Genomic DNA, 25,494 nt, shown 5'->3' with positions numbered 1-25,494 from the left:
TCATGACTATTATTTATTGAGGTTTACCAGTTGGTACCATCACCTGCACCACCCCAATCATCGCCAGTTCCAGCAGCAGGAGCAGCCCAGTCATCACCCTGGAAAAGAAGCACAGTCTTTAAAACAAACAGTTTATCATAAGAAATGATAGACATTCAGGAGAATTAACACATTGTTTTTTCATTTTGCATGACGTTAACTACACCCAGCCTTGTTAAAATCTAGGGATGGGATGATACCAATTTATTTCTGATACTTATACTCAATTTTAAGTCAATACCTATATTATTAGCATTAACCAATACCTCCAAAAATTTGACACATCAATTAAATCAATTCACTCTCACCAACTAAGACCAACCTGCGTTTTGCAGTTATTGCAACAATGAATTTACCCTCCTTTTAGCAATATAATGGTGCCTAACTTCCCTCGTACAATCTCAAGAACTTTCACTATCATAATAATCTTCACACTTGTCAAAGTGCTTCTTGATCAAGTCTGTCTTTTCAAAATAATGTATAGAAACTAAAGGTGTTCACACTAAAATCTGCATGCATTTTAGTGCAAACACCTGATACACATTTAGTGGTGTTTATTTTAAAAGAAACTGTTCTTGTATAATACCTATACAGGTCTCCCTCAACATTCGCGAGGGTTAGGGGATCAAGAGCCTCGCGAATGTTGAAAAACCGTGAATGTTTGGTGCCCCAATATTATTTTTTTTTTAATGGCTATTAGGAAAGGTATTAGACAGTGACATCATGTGTTTACTCTTGAACACAGCAAAGAATCGAACATTTCTGCTATTGCTAATAATAACAATAGTAATAATAATAATAATAAATGATATAATTGAAGAAGGAAATTGTACAAAAATACGAGGGAGTGGTTGACACATCGTCAGTGTGACTGTTTATGCTGGAGTGAACATTAGTCTCCCTGCTCTTCCAAACATTTCACAATAATTCAGCAGTTGAGGCAGTGGTATTTAATAACATATATGTTATAAATAATAATAGTACATGTTATTATTAATAACATGTATGTATTTAATAACATATATGTTATAAATAATAATTATAGTACATATTATTAATAACATGTATTATTATTAACATGTATGTTATTAAATACCATTGCCTCAGTCACTGCCTCTACCACTCCAGTCACACTCAATCTACAAGCACCAAACACAATGAATTATTGTGAAATGTTTGGAAGAGCAGGGAGACTAATGTTCACTCCAGCATAAACAAAGTCACACTGACGATGTGTCAACCACTCCCTCGTATTTTTGTACAATTTCCTTCTTCAATTATATATTTATTATTATTATTATTATTATTGTTACTATTGTTATTATTAGCTGTAGCAGAAATGTTTAATTCTTTGCAGTGTTCAAGAGTAAACACGTCACTGTCTAATACCTGTCCGAATAGCCATTCCAATATGCAGTCATGAATGGGTTTACATTATTTACACTAGTTCAATAGCAAATAATGAACAAACAAAACGCTCACCACACTGAGTGGTGGGAGGGCTGGCTGCCAGTTGCGGGGGTCAGAGGGAGGGTAGTAGGGACTCGCAGGTGGCAGGAAACTTAAATATGATTTGGCGGCTGGGAATTTGGCAGTTGGGAATTCGCGAATGTGTGAAGCCCGTGAAATTTGAAAACGTGAATGTTGGGGGAGACCTGTACACTGTATTTCAAATTACCTTACTAATCACACTACTTGGTACTGTATACAAGACATATAACAATTTATTCACACAGTTAACTAGGAATATACCAAAGTATCAGTGTCATCAGAAGAGTATCAGCTAATTTTGAAGGTATTAGTAAAAAAAAAAAAAACTGAATCGTCCCATCCCCGCAGGCAACATGTACCCAATATTCTCTGCCTTTGTTTCCATATTATGATTTTGTCTGACTGCCTCACCCATCCATTTTATTTTTTGCATAAGTGACATTAGTTAGTTTCAACAAATGCACAAAAGAAAAGATTACTTTAAAAAAAAAAAAAAGGAAGGAAGTACAGAAGGAAATAATGGACATCAGTCACAACAATGGATCAATTTTATTATCATATATGTGAGGGACTAAAACCAATTCACAGGTTAGCCATTACTAGCACAGAGAAGCAGGCTTGATCTTTCATCTGCTAACTGTGACTGTCTGACCAGCGAGGATGTTGTCAGTTGTATAGTGTTCTACAAAAACAAAATAAATAGGACTTACAGCTTGACCCCAGTCATCAACAGTTGCAGGAGCAGCAGGTGGTATGCCCACACCAGCCACTGGAGCTGTACTAGCAGCAACAGGTGTGACAGGTGCAGCAACAGGAGCCTCTGCATCAGCTACATCACTGACCCAAGTTTCTGGGGCTGGAACTTCTGCCTTAGCTGCCTCTGCTTCAGCCTTGGCAGCCTCAGCCTTGGCAGCTTCTTCCTTCTCCTGTTCCTCAGGGTCACTAATGAAAATTCAAATTTGGAATATCAATTTCAATGCCAATGCAATCAAAGCATGAACAGAAAAAGGGAAAAAAATTGAAGGAAACAACTAAAGTCTGAAGACCAAGATTAAAAAGGTGTAACAAAGTAGAACTAATTAGTATCAGTCGTTTCAGGTCACAGGGCAATAAAGATAATGAAAATGAAAAAGTTAATGTAGATAATGATGGTCCTGTAATGAAAATTAAACTCAGCATGTATAAGCTTTCAAACTGGGATGAATAGAAAGACATGCATACAATCCATGATGATACCTAGCCTGGAAAGAATAGCCATTCCAGCATATGAACAAGTTTACGTAGAACCATGGCTGTATGAAGATTTAAATTACTTATCAGCCTCCCAGTTAAAATGTGACAAAATATAAGGCGAGTTTGCTACAAGAGAGCTTTCTGGTATGTCCCATGTAATTTTCATATGCCTAGAAAAATGACTGGATGGATAATGAGAACCTTCAAAACTAGGGAGGCCAAGCCCATGATGACACTCTTCAGGTCACTTGTTCTATCTAGGCTGGAATATTGCTGCACACTAACAGCACCTTTCAAGGCAGGTGAAATTGCTGACCTAGAAATGTACAGAGAACCTTCACGGCGCACATAAAGGAGATAAAACACCTCAATTACTGGGAGCGCTTGAGGTTCCTAAACCTGTATTCCCTGGAACGCAGGCGGGAGAGATACATGATTATATACACCTGGAAAATCCTAGAGGGACTAGTACCGAACTTGCACACGAAAATCACTCACTACAAAAGCAAAAGACTTGGCAGACGATGCAACATCCCCCCAATGAAAAGCGGGGGTGTCACTAGCACGTTAATAGACCATACAATAAGTGTCAGGGGCCCAAGACTGTTCAACTGCCTCCCAGCATACATAAGGGGGATTACCAACAGACCCCTGGCAGTCTTCAAGCTGGCACTGGACAAGCACCTAAAGTCGGTTCCTGACCAGCCGGGCTGTGGCTCATACGTTGGTTTGCGTGCAGCCAGCAGCAACAGCCTGGTTGATCAGGCTCTGACCCACCAGGAGGCCTGGTCACAGACCGGGCCGCGGGGGCATTGACCCCCGGAACTCTCTCCAGGTAAACTCCAGCTGTATTGAGCACTTAATACATGATAATGTAAACACGTTATCAGGCATTTTAGATGCTATAAGAAAAAAAATGCTCTTTCCACTCACTGTCAATTTTCGCTTAACCCTTTGACTGTTTACGACGTATAAATACGTCTTACGAGCCAATGTTTCTGACGTATTTATACGCACAAATTCTAGCGGCTTCAAATCAAGCGGGAAAGGCCTGGTAGGCCTACATGAGAGAGAATGGGTCTCAGTGGTCGGTGTGCACCCTGTGAAAAAAATCTGGGACCCAGCGGTGCATTGTGGGAACGCCATCTTGTTAGTCCATTTTCACCATGCCTCTCGGTAAGAAGTTCCTCACTCCTCGGCGGATTGGAGGACTTTTGTTCCCAAGTGATAGCTCTAACAGCGATGAAAATGTCAGTGACAGTGAATTCCAGGGTTTTGAAGCGAGTGTTACAGGAAAAAGTGCCCAGGATAACGTAATTAGTGATGAAAACCCAGATGACCCACAACCTTCCACCTCTGGTGCTGGGCCGGCTTGTTCACGTTCACGTTCGCCTGTACCAGGATGAAAGAGGAAACTATTTGGCCGTGTACAACACCCAGATGATAGCAGTGAATGTGATAGTGATAGTGATTTCAAGGTCATTGAAAGCAGTTCTAGTGACAGTGAGGGTGAATATTCCCCAGTGAAGCTGCAATATATACGACGTAGCATGCGGTCTGGTAGTGTTTCATATGTTGTTCCAAGGGGAAGGAGAAACTCTGGGAGCACATCCCGTGGCCCTACACCACGACCTGATAGTGAAGATGACGATATTGTAACGATGGGTATGAATGATGTGAGTGAAGGAGCAGGCAGTGGTGGTGATAGTGAGGGTGGCACGGCCCATGTGGCACCATCAGCGGGCCACGCTACTACCCACGCTGCTGACTCTGCACAACAACCAGCCTCACCTGACCCCACACTCCCACAACCTGCACTCCCACAACCTGCACAATCACAACCACGGTACAATATCCAGACCCCACCAGCAGATCGCATCTGGGATTGGCAGGACGGTGACGAGTTTGTTCCCAGTCTCCATGACTTTGATGAAACACAAAGTGGAATAAAGCCATCATGTCCACTTGGGAACAATGCCAGTGAACTGGACTGCTTTGAGTTATTCTTCGATGAACCCCTGATGGACATCATTGTCAGGGAAACAAACACATACTGTGATTACACCATGGCAAATACAATTCTCTCACCAAAATCACGGCTACACAAGTGGAAGGAGACAACTGTGGCAGAGATGTACCTGTTTTTTGCCACAATAATGCTTATGCCACATGTGTATAAGCACACTGTCACCACATACTGGGCAACAGAACGCCTGATTTCAACTCCAGGTTTTAGTGACATTATAGGTGTCAATCGTTTCCTGATACTGTTACGTATGTTACACTTTTCAGACAAAACCAGGCCTGACAGAAGCAACAGGTTATATAAGATAAGAAATGTGTTTATGTACCTGAAACAAAAGTGCTGCATGTATTTTTATCCCTTCAGGAAGCTTGTTATTGATGAGTCCTTGATTTTATTCAAAGGAAGACTCTCATTCAAGCAATATATACCAAGCAAGAGGAAACGCTTTGGTATAAAGCTATTTGTACTGTGTGATTGCAGAAGTGGTCTAGTTTTGGATATCATTGTGTACACTGGCAGTAATACTTTGAGAGATACCATGAAGTTATTGGGTATCTCTGGTGATGTGGTTCGAACAATGATGGAACCATATCTTGGTAAAGGGCATATGTTATTTACTGATAACTGGTACACAAGCCCCTTACTCAGTGATTTCTTGCGAGTGAACTTGACAGACGTGTGTGGCACAGTGCGTTGTAATCGTAAACACATGCCAAGGTTCGACGCTGGCACTCGCAGAGGTGAGGTGCAAGCCTTTGCTGCCAATGACATCATGGCATTTCGGTGGCATGACAAACGTGATGTCACATTATTGACATCAGTTCACCGAAACGAAATGGTACACAGTGGCAGGCACAACAGAGAGACCAATGAACCCATTCTAAAGCCTGCAGCTGTCATGGACTACAACCTCAATATGCGCTTAGTGGACAAATGTGACATGCAGATTGGGTTTGCAGACTGTGTACGCAAGAGTTATAAGTGGTATATAAAACTTTTTTTCCATCTTGTTGATATCTCTACACTGAATGCGTATAACATATACAAGTTGAAGACCAACAAAACACCAAAATATGGTGAATTTTGCTTGTCAGTAATCAGACAAATAATTGCAAAGTACCAAGGAGCAACACCTGCAATAGACCAGCGCCCACGAAATTACCAACACATGTCATTTCGTTTCAGGCCTGGTGATCACTACCCCATGCAACTGCCTCCTACTACTGCCAAGAAAAATGCTCAGAAGAGGTGTTATGTATGTATGCATACCATAAAACGCCCACAAACACGCAGAGACACTCGTTTTATGTGTGAGGAGTGTCAAGTGCCCCTCTGCATATACCCATGTTTCAAAGAGTTCCACAAGCTGCAGCAGTTCTAGGAACGTGTTTAGTGACATAGAATGACAGTTTCAGAGAGGGGCCTGAAACAGTCAAAGGGTTAATAGTTTGGGGTTGTGAACCTTGGGAGACGTATAAATGGAGCCCGCCTATATAGAAAGGAAGGACCACAGCAGACTTCCACATCAGTGGGAGTGAATAGACTTTACCTAGTAAAGGCCAGAATCCATACTACAGTGCTCCTCTCTTATGCTCATAAATATAAGTCAGCTATATTGTAAATTTGGATGAAGTTTGGATGAATTCAGATTTAAAAAGGAAATAAAGCACTGATTTGACAGAGTTGTACCATAGGTGAAGGACAAACCACCAAACATGCATACTTTAACTCAATATAGTGATTCCACACAAGTGACATACAGTACACAGGAATTCTAAGTCAACCTCATAAATTAGCCCCGATATATTCAAGAAAAAGGTAGAAGATTGGTAGACAGCAACCACCCAGAGGGGTACTACCGTCCTGCCAAGTAAGTGTAAAACGAAAGCCTGTAATTATTTTACACGATGGTAGGATTGCTGGTGTCTTTTGTCTGTCTCATAAATATGCTAGATTACAGGTATGTCTTGCTACTCCTACTTACACTTAGGTCACACTACACATATGTGTACAAGCATATATATACACACACACCCTTCTGGGTTTTCTGCTATTTTCTTTCTAGTTCTTCTTGTTTATTTCATCTTATCTCCATGGGGAAGTGGAACAGAATTCTTCCTCCGTAAGCCATGCGTGTTGTAAGAGGCGACTAAAATGCCGGGAGCAAGGGGCTAGTAACCCCTTCTCCTGTATATATTACTAAATGTAAAAGGAGAAACTTTTGTTTCTCTTTTGGGCCACCCCACCTCGGTGGGATATGGCTGGTGTGTTGAAAGCTACAAGAAAATTTATTTCTACATCTCTATAGCAAGGTGCTACATCCTTAAAAAAAGCACCAGCTGACAGAGCTTTGCAAGAGGCTAGCAACACTTATTGATATTATTATTATAATTAAGGGGGAAGCGCTAAACCCGGAGGATTATACAGCGCCTGGGGGGGGGGATGTGGAAGGCATTCATGCTTAATTCAGGGAACTGGAGCACAGATCCAATTCCCTAAATTAAGAGCCCCTCACCAACATCAAGGAACCTTCCTTGAGGGGAACACTTATTGAGTAATGTTCTCTTTGTTGCTGAGAGTGTGAATGGAAACCACTGGTAATATTTTGGTGGAAATAAATGGTAATGGTGTCTACACATCTCATTTTTCTAATATAATCATCTCATATTTAAAGTTCATAAATTATTTAGCACTAAGAATTTAAGGAATGTGAGGCGAGGCAGCCATGTGCCATCCAACAACTCTCACATGTATATTAGCCATAGTGATTATGGTTAGCAATAAAAGTTCCTGCAGATAATGAGCAAATATGCTTACTCCAGTGATTTTCTATTCTTATGTAAGTGTTGGCTGTGAGCAAAACTCCTGCCTAGCATTTGCTAGTAGATTTACTGCCATGCTCAACTGTTCTTATGTAATAGCTAGAAGTGATAAGGAAATGCCTAGCATGAGCCAGGTGACCGTCTGTAGTGCTCTTTTAATTAAGTGCTTGGGCTATTTTTTTCTTTTTATAAATATTTAGGTATGGGGGGGGGGGACTCTAGAACATTTTTAGCATTAAAACCATTTGTCCCTTTTTAGTCTCAAAAAATTAGAATATACTTACAAGCTAGATAATGAAAAGTTAGTGTTTGGCAAAGATGTCAGGGATCATTATATGCACATTGTCAGGTTACATCAAGTATATACGGTATACAACATCCACATCCTCACTTTTAAAGGAAAATATGGAATTCATAAGTTAGTTTCCATTTTTTTTTCAAAGAAATTCATGAATAAAATAACAATCACAGCCTTTCCTGGACTTTACATTTTAAAGAATATTTCCAGATGCTGTTATTTCAAACAGGTTCTCTAGCATTTCTTGACAAAATTGCTATAAAAAAAAAAATTACCAAAAAGCTTTCAGGGTTTACAATTTCAAGATTTATCTACTGCATCATCAAATATTGGAAAAATGTGTTAAGTCTGAAGCTCTGCCAAATTTGGTGTTGCAACAGTAAACAAGAGGTAAACTAAACAAATTGGTAACTAGGGGTGACAATTATTTAATTTTCAAATATTAATGCAGCATACAGTCAGCAAAAGTGCAAAGCCTGAGAGTTAATTAAAGTAGCTCATAGATAAAAGAATGCACTAACCACTGCCCTATCAAACAAAATATGCTATAAATATTTATCAATGTAACCCCTCAATATACAGTGGACCCCCGGTTAACGATATTTTTTCATTCCACAAGTGTGTTCAGGTGCCAGTACTGACCGAATTTGTTCCCATAAGGAATATTGTGAAGTAGATTAGTCCATTTCAGACCCCCAAACATACACGTCCAAACGCACTTACATAAATACACTTGCATAATTGGTCGCATTGGGAGGTGATCGTTAAGCGGGGGTCCACTGTATTGGACTAATTGGGAATATTATTCAAGCATCTGTTAAATCAGAAGAGAAGTAAAAAAGCACTAATGTACTCTTCTGTATACCTAATAGAGTACTGAACACAATTTACAGATATACTGCAATGCACTGAAAATAAACCTATGTTAGGTAACAGGACACATTTGAAACAAATTTTTTTTTTTCAACAAACCAGCCATATCCCATCAAGGCGGGATGACCTAAAAAAGAAAAACAAAAGCTTTTCATTTTAGGTCACCCTGTATAAAATTACTAAATTTAAGAAAACAAAAGTTTTTCTTCCCAAATTTAGTAATTTATACAGATGAAGGAGTTACCAGCTCCCGGCATTTAGTCGCCTCTTACGACGTGCATGGCTTATGGAGGAAGAATTCTTTTTCACTTCCCCACGAAGAATTTGAAACTAACGCAACTTTTTATTGTGGCAATGTTTCACTCTCCAGGAGCTTGTCAAAGCACCTGAAGAGTGCAACATTGCCACAATAAAATGTCACCTGAAACTGTTAGTAATTTTACCAACATTACAAAAATAAAAGTGTTAACAGTATAATTTAAACAGTGGATTCTACCCATAATTTAAAAAATCTGTTATACTGAGAATGATTTACTGTATTAAGACCCATAGTTTTTTGTTTTTCATGTATCCAATCAATGTAAATAAGCTTCTTGCACTTGAAAAAATTCTTCCATTAAAAAAAAAAAAAAGGTCAAATTATTGAACATACCGGTAGAAGAACAAATCAGGCATAACGTCAGTCTCCCAAGGAAGGTTGCGGGAAATGGTGCCACGCAGACGTAGAACTTCACGAGCCAACATCCACCAAATCAGACCAACTGAGTGAGGACTCTGAAATAATTTCAATTTTCAGCACAAAAAGATAATATAGGCAGGTTAACCACCACATTAAAGAATCTTTCGAGAGTGAATAGAAATTACATACCCACTTATCATTCAGTAACCATTTCAAGTGTGCAATGGCAGTTGTGTAGTTTGTAAGACTATGTACTGTAAATACAAGGCTATGTACTTGTGGGATAGAATAAGTACAAATGGTGAGGAGACCAAAGAAGTACAGGATAGATTAAGTATGCAATACTTGAACGAACAGAAGAGGTTTGTGGTTAAAGTGGGGGAGGGTACAGATGGGAAGATAAATGATTAGTGATAAGTAACAAGAGTGGCAAAAAAGGAAAAATCAGCACACAAGTTTTTAAGAATGTAAAAATGATATACAGAAGGGAGCACACATGGAGAATGAAAAAGGCTAAACAAGTACGAAGGGACTGTAAAAGTCAATGACTAGAGTCTTTCTCAGCAACTTTTCCAGACGAAAAAAATATTTGGAAAGAGATTAATAAAAACGACTGGTATTTTTCAATGACTGGTCATGGTTGACGCTGTCTCAATAACTGAAGCTGATGTAGTAAAAACCAGAACCAACCAATGGAACCATGGAAACCACCCTACAAAATGCCCAAAACACAGAGTCAGAAGTTATTCTTATCATGCACTGTGGGGATTGGGGGTGGGGTGGAGGCAAGATATTTTTTATATTACCCACACCCACTGTATGGGCCCATTCTCTTGTCTAGGACAAGATCTGCTACTCACAGCAAATTTAAGGGAACTAGGAATTAAAAGTACTAGTATGTCATGGACTGATTACTACAATGTACTGGCACATGATGGACACCTAAAGGGTTAAAGAGTTTATTTCTCAAAATACAAAATCAAGTTTATGTAATACTGAAGTTAGCAAAAAATGATCACTCATCAGCATGAGCATAGCAGTATTTATGCTTTCAAATTTGTTTACACCAAATTACTGACTTTCTAAAATCATAACACTGTATACTACATTGTCATAATATCTGTACATCAAGATTTTAGTACTCGAAACAAGTGGAGCAGCAGAGTAAGCCATAGTCCCAATTGCAATCATTATAAACTGGTGCAAATACTCTAAACGTACAAGGAAATCTAACAATATTAAAACTGTTTCAAGGTGTGATACTCCTCAAAACACTGAAGTAATTCAAATTGTTTGACTATCAGGTTATCATGGAAAAAGATCTACATACTGCAGTGTGTTTCGAGTTCTAATTTTAGAATCATGAATTACATTAATAAATTTGGCACAAATAAAGTATCATCCTTGTGTTTCATACACTATATGCTGGGAGGGAAACTGGTGGAAGCAAGACAGGTCCTGGTTACATGTGCTGCTTCTGAGAAAGTGTTTTCCATGATGCAATGCATGGACCTGCCTAGTCCTAGAAGATAGACAACCCAAACAGTTGAGGTGTGCGCACGTGCAATAAATAAAATAAATACGTACAGCCTCTCCTCACTTAACGACGAATTCGGTTACTAAGAGTAGGTCGGTAAGCGAACTGGTCTTTAACCCCTTGACTGTCAACCCCCAATCCTGAGGTGTCTCCTGGTGTTGCAAAATTAAAAAAAAAAAAAAAAAAAAAAAAATCTTATGAAATGATAGAGAATCTTTTCCCGATTGTAATGACACCATAAAAACAAAATTTGATAGAAAACTGACGGAATTATGCTCTCGCGAAGTTAGCGACCTCGGCGATATTTACAAATCGGCGATTTCGCCCACTTTGAGCCCTATTTTCGGCTAATTCCTTTGTTCCAGTCGACCAAACTCATAGCTATTTCTTTAGAACTCCATTTTTTCTATCGATTGAGTACAAGAAACTGCCCATTTACTGATTTCAACTACCCAATAATGTGGTCAGAAATTTGCAATTTGGCCAATTTCATGAAAATTAAAAAATATGACAATTTCAAAATAAGGTCCAGAATGAACAATGCAGACATTCCTGGCTCTAAAATAACATTTTCTTTGTTCATCAGTCATGTCTCCAGGCCCCTCTGATATTACTTTTGCTTTCTATTTTGAATTTTTATTCAAACAAAAAATAGAAGACTTACTATTATGCAGACTACTGCAATACTGTAATAATTGTATAAATAACATCAACCCATTCATGACTGCATATTAGAATGGCTAGCTGGACATATATTAGACAATGACATCATTTGTTTACTTTTGAACATTGGCAAAAATCAAACATTTCCCCTACTTTGAGCTCCATTTCCAGGTTCTTTTTATAGTAAAATCAATCAAAATCACCTCTATTTCTATAAAATGTTTTCCATTCTATCAAATGAGACCAAGAAAACGAGAATACAACCATAAATACTATATGAAAATAGATCACAAAGTCGGCATTTTAATTAAAACAAAAAAAAAAAACGGTCGGAGTTTTTCTTTTCTCATTATGCACTGCGTGCTCCAGGATTTTTTTTATATGGTGCACACTGACCACACAGACCCATTCTCTCACATGTGGGCCTACCAGCTTTCTCCTGCTTGATTTGAAGCCGCTAGAATTTATGAGTGTGTATACGTCAAACACGGTACCTCGTAAGACGTATATATACGGCCGCGACAGTCAAAGGGTTAAGGAAGGAGCATACTGTACTGGTAGTGTGTTTGTGTCAATCATTTTTAGATATTTTTTTAATGGCACCTTTGCACCAATTATAACACTTTTAGTATATTTTTAAATACTTATACAGTAGTGTACTGTATACTGTAATAAACAGAATAGAGGAAATCAGCTCTATTTTACATTAGTACTTAGGTTTGCATACTTGTTGGAGAGCTGGTCAGAAGTCCGAGCGGTCGGTAAACGAGTACGTGGCAAAGTGAGAAGAGGCTGTTCCCGTGACATGAAATGTACAACACACAATTTAAGGGTTAACATTGAGCTAAATATCCCATGTTATTGAAAAAATCCATCATCTGGATAAAATCTGAAAGACTCTCTTAACCCTTTCACTGACTGTGCCATAGTACTACATGATGAGCTCAGCTCACTTGGTTAAGCTTCAAGCAGTAAATCTGGGTCTATATGAGAGAATGGGTTGATGTAGTAAGTGTGCACCACAAAAAATTGTGCAGCAAGTAGTGCACGAGAAAAAAAAATTTGACTTCTTGGTTTAAAACAGCACCATTGCGGTGTATTTCGTATGATTTTTATAGTTGTATTCTCAGTTTCTTGGTCTCACTTGACAGAATGGAAGACATATTACAGAAACAGAGATGAGTTTGATTGGTTTCAGGACTAAAAGTAGCTTGAAATTAAGCTCAAAGTAGCGGAAATGTCCGATTTTTGCCAATATTCAAGAGTAAACAAATCGTGTCATTCATCCAATACACATCCAAATGGTGGATCTAATTTGCATTCATGAATGCACTGATATTATTCATACAATTATTACCATATTGCATATCAGTAAATTTTCTAATTTTGCGTGTGAATAAAAATTCTTTGTGAATAAAAATTCAAAATGAAATTCATGTTTAAAGCCTGGGAACATAGCTAATGAACAGAGGAAATATTTTAGTGCCAGGAATGCCTGCATTGTTTATTCTGGACCCTAATTTGAAACTATTCTGAAATTGGCCAAATTACCTGTTTCTGAAGACTTTACTGGGTTGTGGAAATAGTTGACTGGGCAGTTTCTTATGCACAATCGATAAAATGGAAGACACATTAGCAAAATAACTAAGAATCTGGTTGACTGGAACATTGTAAATGGCCTAAAATAGGACTCGGTGAGTAAAATCGCCAATGTGTAAAGAGTGCTGACACATAAAAATTTGTGAAAGCATAATTTCATCAATTTCCCATCAAATTTCATACTTTTAGTTTCATTACCTTCAGAAAAACTCTCATTTCAAAAGGGAAAGGAGGGGGAGATTCATGGACAGAGAGCAATTCTCAGATCAGGGGTCTGGACAATGAAAGAGCTAATTATCAGGTATCTCTCAAATAGACGAGATGTTATACTAATTTTATTTAAGTTGTATAGCCCTTCTTATGTTTTTCCAGTTTTGCTGTCTCTTCTGCTTATTTTTTTTTTTCAACAAGTCGGCCGTCTCCCACCGAGGCAGGGTGACCCAAAAAAGAAAGAAAATCCCCAAAAAGAAAATACTTTCATCATCATTCAACACTTTCACCACACTCACACATTATCACTGTTTTTGCAGAGGTGCTCAGAATACAACAGTTTAGAAGCATATACGTATAAAGATACACAACATATCCCTCCAAACTGCCAATATCCCAAACCCCTCCTTTAAAGTGCAGGCATTGTACTTCCCATTTCCAGGACTCAAGTCCGACTATATGAAAATAACCGGTTTCCCTGAATCCCTTCACTAAATATTACCCTGCTCACACTCCAACAGATCGTCAGGTCCCAAGTATCATTTGTCTCCATTCACTCCTATCTAACACGCTCACGCACGCTTGCTGGAAGTCCAAGCCCCTCGCCCACAAAACCTCCTTTACCCCCTCTCTCCAACCCTTTCGAGGACGACCCCTACCCCGCCTTCCTTCCCCTATAGATTTATATGCTTTCCATGTCATTCTACTTTGATCCATTCTCTCTAAATGACCAAACCACCTCAACAACCCCTCTTCTGCCCTCTGACTAATGCTTTTATTAACTCCACACCTTCTCCTAATTTCCACACTCTGAATTTTCTGCATAATACTTACACCACACATTGCCCTTATTGCTTATGATTACTGATATTGTTTTTCTTGTTTTGAAAGTTCTTATAATAAACCTTGTCATTTCACCAACCTTTACTGCATTTGCCTAACTGTTTTCTTCCAAATGACAGATCTGCCAAAAATTATTCCTGCACCTTTGACCTGTTTTAATGCTCTGTGATCTGATCTACCTGTGTTCATTTTATGAATTTCATTCCTCCCATACTTTAGTTGAATGTGCAAAAAATTATTTTTGCAAAAAGAGAAACCTTGGATAATTCAAATGTGTTTCAGTTAGTGGCAAGCCACAAGTCATAGAAAAATATAGAGGGGATGAGGTAAGAAAAGGAATAGCTGTAAGTGGCTATGTGAGAGGCAAGAGTGCTCTAACCTCAATCTACAAAAAATTCTCACTCCTATGGAAAAAGCAAAATACCTATCCTGCCAAAATCAACTTGTTGCTCATCAGAAGGATCAACTGGGCCTACCACTTCCTCAGGATAAAATATTTAATAAATAAAAACAAAAAATTAATTACTAATTATTTGCTCCAGTAACATACCTTGTTATTACATGGGATAGCAACGTCCACAAAACGAAGGGGAGAATCAGTGTTGCAAAATCCAATAACAGGGATATTAACATAAGATGCTTCAGTTATGGGCTGATGGTCCGAAGCAGGGTCAGTCACAACTAACAGTCGAGGTTCACGGAAAGCAGCCTGTAAAATATTTAAAGCTTTTATGTCTATAATATTAAGTAAGAAGTTATATAAATTAAGTACAAAAGACCAGAATTTATTAGTTACAAAGGAAGAGGCATCCCCTGGTTAAACGTGCACAGTGTATCCATATTCCTAAAAGGCCATATAAGGAATGCGCAAATACAGTGGAACCTCTGTTTTCGTTTGCCCTGGTGTTCGCTGAATTCGGTTTTCGACAACTTTTTTCGTCAATATTTTGTCCCGGTTTTCGTTTATACCTTGGTTTTTGTGTCTGCCATACCGAAAGTGTCCACCTACCCGAGCCCACACAAAGCATCCCACGCGCTGAGTCATTCTGACTTTGTTTCTCGTCAAGTGAGCATCACCCTCCGCGTTCATCCAAAACATTTCGTAATAATCCATTTTTTGTGCTTGTTTATTGAGTGCGACTGCTAAACAAGCCACCATGGGGCCAAAGAAAGTTCTGAGTGCCAGCCCTTTGATAAGGGTAGTGAGAAACAACAGAATTCAAGAAAGAGCTCGTAGCAAAGTACGGGGTAGGAGGCGAGTGGCCAGGATGTGGAAGAGTTGGTGGACGACCACGGGGAAGAGCTAGCCACTGAAGAACTGCAACACCTTCAACTGGAACAGCAACAGATCACAGCTGAAGAAATTGCTTCAAAGGAAGAGTGGGGAAAAAATGTGCCTTCTTCAGTGATTAAGGATGTGTGCAAAGTGGAGTGAGTTGCAAAGTTTTGTGGAGAAATATCACCCTAACAAAGCTGTTGCAAGCCATGTCTGCAACATGTTCATTGACAATGCCTTGTCCCATTTTAGGCAAATCTTAGAGACACCACAAACAGACCTTTCTGGACAGATTTTTTGTGCAACAGGGGTCCAGTGCCAGTAAAAGACAAAGAAGGGAAGTAACTCTGGATAGGGACTTGATACCTGAAGTCCTTATGGAGGGGGATTCTCCTTCCAACCAATAACCTCTCCTCCTCCCTTTCCCCTCCTCTCGTCTACCATACACCAACATGTGTCTTCAATAAAGGTAAAAGTGATATTAAACGTTCATTTATCCATTTCATCAGTCCTTTATATTTATTTCTCACTGTTTTCTGTATGTAAAACTATAGTCATTTTCTATAAATGTATTTTTTTTTTAATACTTTTGGGGGTCTGGAACGGATTAACTGAATTTACATTACTTCTCATGGAAAATATTGCTTCAGTTTTCGTCAAATTCGCTTTTTGTCAGACTCTCTGGAATGAATTAATGAAAAAAACCAAGGTTCCACTATATTTCTTAAATGTGCAACATTCATATACTTCATGAAACTACCACTTTTAAAACCTCAGCCAATGATCTAATCTTAATTTTACTCCATGAAAAAAATTACCTGGATTTGGTTGGTGAATGCTCCAGGAGTGAAGCGCCCAGCAATTGGAGTGGCACCAGTGTATCTTGCAAATTTGAGTACAGCTCTCTGTCCCATGGGGCGTGATGATATCACATACACATCAGCAGGATTTTCAATGGCAGCAATTGCACGTGCTGCTAGCAGGATCTTCTCATAGGTCTTGCGCAAATGGATGATGTGAACACCTGCAGGGAGGATATTAATATTCTTTTTCTTACAAGGGCAACAAAAGTTCTTTTTACCAAGTTTCAATAGCAGAATGCCAAATAACAATGGTTACATTCCTGGAATCCAGCAGCTTACCCAAAATCTTAAGTGAATTAACTAGTAATGTCATCAATGCAGAGGACTACGACCACTACATAGTCAATTTAATACAACAGATTATTGTTCGAGTGCATATCTCCTCCCTATCAGTCCTTTGCACTAAGGTTTCACTGCATTCCAAATTACCACTTTTTTTTTAAACAAACCAGCCATCTCCCAGTGAGGTAAGGTGACCCAAAAAGAAGAAAAACTTTCAGCATTATTCACTTCACCAGCCTCTTGCCAGAGCCATGCCAATACTACAGTTCAGATGCACTTCCAGACTGCAATATCTCCAACCTACCTTCCGAATGCAGGCACTATACTTACCACCTTCAGGATTAAAGTCCAGCTAACCAGTTCTCCCTGAAACCTCTCATAAATGTTAGTGCTCATATAACACGTCAAAAAGCACTTGCATCCACTCACTCCTATCTAACACACTTACACAGGCCTGTTGGATGTCCAAGCCCCTCACATGCGAAACCTCCTTTACCACCATCCTCTAACCTTTTCTAGGACGACCCCTACCCTACCTTCCCTCCACTACGGATTCATACATCCTCCAAGTTGTCATATTTTGCTCCATTCTCTCAATGTCCAAACCATCTCAACAATCCCTCCTCATTTTCTCAATAATATTTTTAGTAGCCCTGCATATAATCTCCAAACTACTAATAGTTTGGAGATTGGATGATGATAATTCTCTGTATAATTTTCACATCCCACACTTCCCTCAGACATCATCATCACTACCTCCAGCCTCTTCCTTGCTGCAACATTCACAATCCATGCTTCACACCCATACAAGTGTGTTAGTACCACTATAGTCTTACATATTAATGCATCCATGAACAAGTGGTTTTAAGCAAATAACAATACTGCAACTAGCCAAGACTCAAACCCCCTGATATTTTAGCATGCCTCCTGAGAAGTCTGCCAAAATTCCAAAGTGCCTTAGTCCATTTGGCTAGCAATGCTGTTTCCCATCCTCAGACAGATAAGAACACCCATCACAGTTTTGTATCATTATTTGCAGATAACACTATAATAAGCATTGAAGTCACTTCGGTAGAAGACACTGAAAAATTACAGGAAGATATAAGCAGTTTTCCAGTGGGTAGTGGAGAGCATGATGTTCAATGGTGTTAAGGCGGAATTCCGGGATTACACGAACGAAAAATTTTTTCCGAAAAAAATTCACAAACTGAGTTAATCTTATAGAAAAATAGCTTAACTCTCTGGCAACACAATGGTACCAGAATCATTGTTCTACGACATTCCTACAAGGAATTATGGTCATTTAAATACACCTAGGGTTACGTCACCACCCGCGACAGGTGTGCTCACCTGTCGTCAATTTATTTTTTTTTTTTCCGTTTTTTTTTCGTGTATTTACTGTATTATTCTTTCTAAGATAATAATTGACGATTTGGCATCATAATACAGTAGGTGGGACTTATACGTAGAGTTCCAACCAACCAGGAACCTCCCGACACCATTTTGCTGACGTCATGGAAAATTCCAGTCTCGGGGGTGGCCGGGGAATATGGCTCAATATAACGCTATTATAGCTTCTACGGCTTATTTATCTATCACAATTGATCTAATATGACATAATAAACAATATAAATAACAAAGAAGTATGGTAAATACTCCAGAATGAATAATATATGGAATATTCCCAGAGCGCTCCATCGGGAATAATAGATTCCCATTCTCAGAGAGGGGCTTACATTCTCTTTCTCTCACCTCCAGGGTCCTTATATTAGAGAAAACGAACATGGTTAACTATGATATACACTCGTAATGCAGTATAAGACTGAGAAAAATGTTATTTTCTCGGAAAAAAAAAAAAAAAAGGTGGTCCGGCTGTTTCGTGGATTATCTCGGAAGTAAGTTATTCACATATATGAGCAAGTAACTAAGTTAATAATAGCAGGAATGTAATGAAATTCACAGAGAACATAAAGGAAAGATTGTTTTACAAGCTAGTGGATCGCTTTTTGAGATATCATAATTTGTTTTTGATTTATGTGAGGGCAAAAGTCAGATATTTGGCTGAAAGTCAAAAAACATACAAAATTTATTTTTTTAAGAATGAAGAAAGGATAAATTACAGAACGGCAATCCACTAGAAATACAGTTTAGCATTGTTTTATGCGTAGATAATGCCAAAACAGCTTCTCCAAGTCCCACTTCGACGGTACCTTGCAATATGTATGATTATGTATGATTATTAGTAAATAATTTTTTTCTCAGTTGTTTTTTGAGCTATCTTATTGAAACTTGGTCACATTACTATTGAAAGGTGCTTCTTTACGTACAAAAAAAATGAAAGAAATCGAACGAAAAATAAAAAAAAAAAAATTTTAGGCCATTAGTGTACAGCAATATTCCAGCCTAGAGAGAACAGGAGACTTAAGAACATAAGGAACACTGCAGCAGGCCTACTGACCCATGCGAAGCAGGTCCGTGTCACCCTCTGGCATAGCCCAATGACCCACCTAGTTAGGTCACTTCCACTTAAGGAGCACGGCATCAGACCTAGTAGCGCAAGCTAGTTAGGTCCAACTCACACCCACTCGTGTGTTTATCTAATCTATTTTTAAAACTACACAATGTTTTAGCCTCTATAACTGTACTCGGGAGTTTGTTCCAATCATGAGCTTGGCATCCCTAGTTTTGAAGGTTCTCATTATCCATCCTATCATTTTCCCAGCAAATGTGATAGATACTTTGTTGTGATCTGAGAGTGAGATCCTCTGACATTATCACTCCCAGGTCCTTCACATTACTTTTTTGGTCTATTGTGTGGTTGGAATTTGTTTTATACTCCAATACAGTTTTAATTTCCATAAGAGTAATTGAACTTCGTCTTCATTTAACTTCATATCATTTTCTGCAGTTCATTTAAAGATTTGGTTGATGTCCGCTTGGAGACTTGCAGTGTCTTCAACGGACAAGACACTGTCATGCAAATTTGGGAGTCATTCGCTGTAGCTTACATCTCTGTCTGTCAGATATGAGGATGAGGAAAAGGATGGGAGCAAATACTGTACCATGTAGGACAGAGCTTTTCACTGTAGCCGCCTCTGACTTTACTCTGTTTACTATTACTGCGTGTTCCCTAACCTGAACCCCATTATCTTCATAAATACTCTTAACTGTTATAAGTATCCTATTACCTATTTCATACATTTGTGTCATCTGCCATATTGCTTCCCTACCCACCTTATCATACGCCCTTTCTAAATTTATAAATACAACGAAAACTACCTACCTAAATACTGTTCACTTGTACGCTTCAATGTAAACACGGTCTAAAGCTTCCTTTTTCATTTACAATCCAGCTCTTCATTGTACCTTTAATTCTTTCAATAATAACCATCATACACTATATGGTATACTAAACAAGCTTATTCATTTCCAAAGCTCGATGAGTGGAACGAGTTAGCACAGACTGATAATGTATCCAATCGTGCACCCATAGATGATGGTGCAACTTTTGATGAAAGCCATGTTCAATTAGGTTTCCTTATCATTACGCAAAACTCTTAACCCCTTTCTCTGAAGCATACACTATCCTTCAAGTGCATACAATTGGAAATCATGTGGTTTAATAAAAATTATTCACTGTAAAAATGAACATTGACAAAAACAATACTATGTAATCTTTTCAATTACTGTATACAAATGTAGTATTTATTTACCATCCTGACGCCTCTTGAAGACGTATTGTTCCATCTGAAAGTTTGCATTGTTGGCACCCAAATGAGTTGATGCTGCAAGAAACCTTGTCACATCATTCTCCTCAAGGCTCATAACAGCAAGTCCTCCCGACATGATCTGCAAAAAAAAAAAAAAAATTAATTTTACAAACAGAAAAAGAAAATAGCTATTCCTTAAGGTTCATCTATAAAAATCATCAACACTGGAACCAGAGAATTTACATTTCTAGTACTAAACAAAATGAACATGTAAACTGGATTTACCTAATTTAAAACAAAAAATCAATAGACACTAATCTGGAAATTATGAAATATAAAAGGAATAAAAAAAATACAAACTCTGACAATGACTGCGACAGGAAAATATAGGAATGAGGGAAAAAAAATCCTCTTGGAAAAAATGTCACTAGTAGGGTGCCTCAAATATCTACACATGCCTCTATAATGTTTATAATTCACAGAAATAACTTATCTGAAGAAATAAAAATTAAGTACAGGTACACAAATAGTTACACAAATTATGGTATATATAGTAACACTTGTAAATTACCCAGGATAACCAAAAAAGTCAAAGCGACTTATTTCCATTGGAAGAGTGCCTACTGGCCCATGCTACATGGATGTTTATGGACGATACAAAAAATCTTACGCAAAATAAACAATAAAAATGAAGATTACCTAGATAAACTGAGCATACATGGTGAAAGATGAACTATGATAAAATGCTTGTTATGGAAATGAAAGTAAAATTGGGCCACGTAACAGATTTGATAAATGGTTTTGAAAACCAAGAAGTTGAAGAGTGAGACACTTATGCAACATATGGGAATCTTTATTGAAGAAACGTTTTGCCACACAATGGGGCTTCATCAGTCCAATACAAAGCAGAAAGGTGTAAGGAGAGGAACAGTTTGAGATAATCAGTTCCTCAACCTGGAATCAATGTGTTCAGTCCATCACTAGTAGAAAGTACAGCTTAGGCCCAGAGAAGTGGCTTATACTATACTGTAGTCAGGCGAGTCGAAGCAGAAGGCGGAATCACAGTGGAACCATCCACTAGGGTAAGTAGGTCTTCGTCCAAAGGTTGGACAAGTGTTGAAGAATTCCTTGTATCAAGATCCCATAATGTTGCAGCGTCTGACAGATGTGATAAATGGTTTTGAAAACCGACAAGTTGAAGATTGAGACACTTATGCAACATATGGGAATCTTTGTTGAAAAAAACGATTTGCCACACAGTGGCTTCATCAGTCCATTACAAAGCAGAAAGGTGTAAGGAGAGGAGTTTGAGGTAATCTTGAAACGAAGAATTCAACACTTGTCCAACCTTTGGACGAAGACTTACTTATACTAGTGGATGGCTCCACTGTGATCCCGCCGCCTCCTGCTTCAACTCTCCTGACTACAGTATATAAGCAAATTCTTTGGGCCTATGCTGAACTTTCTACTAGTGATGGACTGAACACACACACTCCAGGCTGAGGGACTGATTAGCTCAAACTCCTCCTCTCCTTACACCTTTCTGCTCTGTACCGGACTGATGAAGCCACTATGGGGAAACGTTTTTTTCAATAAAGATTCCCATATGTTGCATACGTGTCTCAATCTTCCACATAACAGATTGTTTATAAAAACATAGGATTTTGAGATTAGGTATAAAAAAATTCACTACTGATAGATCATATATTATTATCATAAAAAAGAAGCGCTAAACCACAAAGGCTATACAGCGCTGCGATAGATCATATAAATGCTACACTGACAAACTAAAAAATAATTTTAAAACAAGATTTTGTATGGATTATAACTCAAAGGGTTATAATCCAAGATGTCACATGGGTTATTTCCAGTGGCGGAAGGGGTCCTTTAATCCCCTCCCCCAGATTGTGACACACATCAATCAGCTAACACCCTGGTACCTATTTACTGCTAGGTGAGAAGGCAACAAATGTAAGGAAACATGACCTGCATTTCTACACCTGTCAGGGATTGAAAGCTGGTCCCTCAACGCAAGAGTTAAGGTGGCTATCAACCAACCACGAGACAATGATTACATGGTTAGGTAAGGTTTGTCAGGAAACAGGACAAGCGTTTCCTAACGCAGGTCTTAGTCATATGATGACCGACCGTTGGAGCTTTTGGTCATCTGACCGAGGCCTTCCGCTGGCTTACCAGTCCACCCTTTTAAAAATTATGGTCATAGTTATAACCATTTAGTAAATGATTACACGTTTACTCTTCCTTAACTGTATCCAGAAAAGTTAGTAAATGATAGCTTTTAAATACTATAGGGATGGAGAAATGCTGAGAAAGCAGTTTGCAACAAATATTTGACTAGTGTGTAATTACAGGAGAGGAGTCACTGCCATGCCCTGTATTGAATATGGACAAAATATATTGTCCAGGCAAATTCCATTGTTTCCAAGATGGTTTATTGTTGCATTCCACTGGGTAAATTGATTTTGGATTTAATAAACTCCAGATTCCAGAATTGTTCATTATTGCAATCATGGAAAAGAAGAATCATTTGGATTTAATAGATAAATGGCATTACAGGACACTTACATTCGCCCTCCCCCATTAATCTGTTAAATCAAGATTTTGCATTGCAGCGTATGTTAGGCCAAAATTAAAATATGCAACTGCAGTGTGATGCTCTCATGTAACAAAACAAAAATGGAACCAACAGAAATGGTTCGAAAAGTTACAAAATGGCTTGGGAAAAAAAAGTTTAAAAGTAAGTTTATTCAGGTACAGGTACACGTAGTTACATAAATTATCATACATAGCAGCATATGTGTAGATTACCTAGGATAACCCCCCCAAAAAAGTAAGAGGGGTGCAAGCAAGTTTATTTCGGTACGGGTATACATAAGTACAATTATCATACAATGTAAATTACCTAAGATAACCCCCCCAAAGAAAAAAAAGTAACAGCCAATGTGTTAAAATTATAACCACACTCAAGGTCATAAAATGATAAGAGCAATTAAGAGAACTTTTTACTATGTTCAACGGGGAAAACAAGAGATCACAGTTGTAAATTTAATGGTGAAAGAATGGAACGCAATGAAAGAAGGTAATTAGGCCTACAACTAATTATTTTTATTATATTTACACAATGAAATAATTACTGAAGGCAGAACACCGCAAGTAAAACTCGTGCAGCTACAAATACAGCATACAATATTTCCAGTACCAGAAGCATTTTTTCCAGCCCAACTAGAAATTGACTATGTTACTATGTATGTATGATACCTGTAATCAAAAATTTGCGAAACTGTACGTATGTGTAAATGTACCTAATTAAACGTACTTATTTACACGTCTTCTAAGTACCATTCACAAGTAATGGGTGCATGTAACTACCAAACTATTATATCTCTGATGATACATGTGAAAGAGCTCAGAGCTAATATCGTACCTTTTATTACAAATGAATATGTTGAAATGAATACTATGCTAACATACTAGTATATCAAGAAAAATTTGACACATTGTTTACATTCACCAGATACGGTGATGGAGAACCGTACTTATTTATCTTCAAACATCCACTCACTCACAACCGTATTGTAGTTTAATTCAGCAAAAACCCATAAAGACCTAACTCAATGACAGTTATATGTTATTCTGTGATCACTAAAACTCCCCCAAGCCGCTAAGAGGTGAAATAAATGTGACACTCACGGCGGCTATCCGCTCCTCGGCAGGATCACATCAAGAAGAACTCGGAATTGAATCTAACACTCGTATTTCCATGCATTAATAATTTCCAATTCCCTTTATTGCCTCCTACTCACTAAAATATTTAGAAATATCTATCGCACCAAAATTACTCCGCAACATATTTTTTGTAAGCTGAAGTGAATATTACATATTTTCCAAGATTAGAACGCATTTAAAGAGAAAACTGGGAGCTTATTTCATGGCTAACTATGTAAAACTTCACATTGAAAACTAAAAATGTTGATTTAAACATTCAGAACATAACGCATTATTTTTTATAACGGTTATGAGAGTCCATCACCTCAGTAAAATATCTGGGAATCCCTTATAACCCATGCATGTCAGAACTGATGGGAAACAGTGTAGTAAAGAAGGCGAATGCCAGACTGAAGTTCCTCTACAGACAAGCAGAGTGTCTACCTACTGAGGCTCGCAGGACCCTATGTCTAGCCCTTATACAATGTCATATGAACTACGCTTGCTCTTGGAAATAAATGGTATAAAATACCGACACAATGGAAATATAAACACATATGCAGTATAATGTGATCCTTTATTGACTACGTCAATAAACAGATCTGTTTGTTGATAAATTAGACACATGTGCAACTCTTGGGTATCTTTATTGAGGAAACGTTTCGCCACACAGTGGCTTCATCAGTCCATACATAGGAGAAACTTGAAGAACAGGAGGAGAATGAGGTAATCAGTCCCTCCTATGTATGGACTGATGAAGCCACTGTGTGGCGAAACGTTTCCTCAATAAAGATACCCAAGAGTTGCACATGTGTCTAATTTATCAACATGTCGGTTCTCTGAACCATTCATCTACAAAAGATCTGTTTGTGACTTGAAAAAGCCCACTATGTGGACGAAACGTAGTCAATAAAGGATCACATTATACTGCATATGTGTTTATATTTCTACGCTTGCTCTTCATGGTACTCTGCCTTGACAAAAAAAAACTGAAAGATAGACTGCAACTCACCCAGAGCAAAATGGTAAGATTCATCCTGGACCTGAGTCCAAGAGAACATGTAGACCAGGATGAATTACAACAGTTAGATATTCTGAATGTTGAAGAAAAGAGTAAAACAACTGAGGTTAAATCAAGTTTATAAAATTGCTCACAAACAGTGTCCAGAATATCTTGCTGCCAATTTTGTCAAGACTGGGAACCAAAGCAATTATAGTATTAGGATGAGAGAGCACAACTTTGTAGTACCCACAGTCAGTGGCCAGGCTTCAAACACATTTTATTGTACAGCAATAAAGGAATGGAACAGACTACCTGAACATG

General features: G+C 38.3%; 1 protein-coding gene across 1 annotated transcript; it reads right to left on the bottom strand.

The window, feature by feature from the left end:
• On the bottom strand, positions 1–24,312 carry sta (stubarista 40S ribosomal protein SA). Its single transcript, XM_053778530.2, has 7 exons — positions 24,156–24,312; positions 20,448–20,583; positions 16,408–16,613; positions 14,864–15,022; positions 9,435–9,556; positions 2,241–2,472; positions 1–98 (listed from the first exon to the last, which is right to left on the bottom strand). Exons 2-7 carry the CDS (start codon positions 20,578–20,580, stop codon positions 24–26), a joined length of 927 nt encoding a protein of 308 aa, XP_053634505.2. The 5' UTR covers positions 20,581–20,583; positions 24,156–24,312; the 3' UTR covers positions 1–23.
• Positions 24,313–25,494: the final 1,182 nt, after the last annotated feature.

This window comes from Cherax quadricarinatus, chromosome 25, assembly GCF_038502225.1.
Source record: "Cherax quadricarinatus isolate ZL_2023a chromosome 25, ASM3850222v1, whole genome shotgun sequence".
NCBI lineage: Eukaryota > Metazoa > Arthropoda > Malacostraca > Decapoda > Parastacidae > Cherax > Cherax quadricarinatus.
Note: the sequence above shows the minus strand (reverse complement) of the source record. Positions and strands in the feature narration are given on the sequence as shown.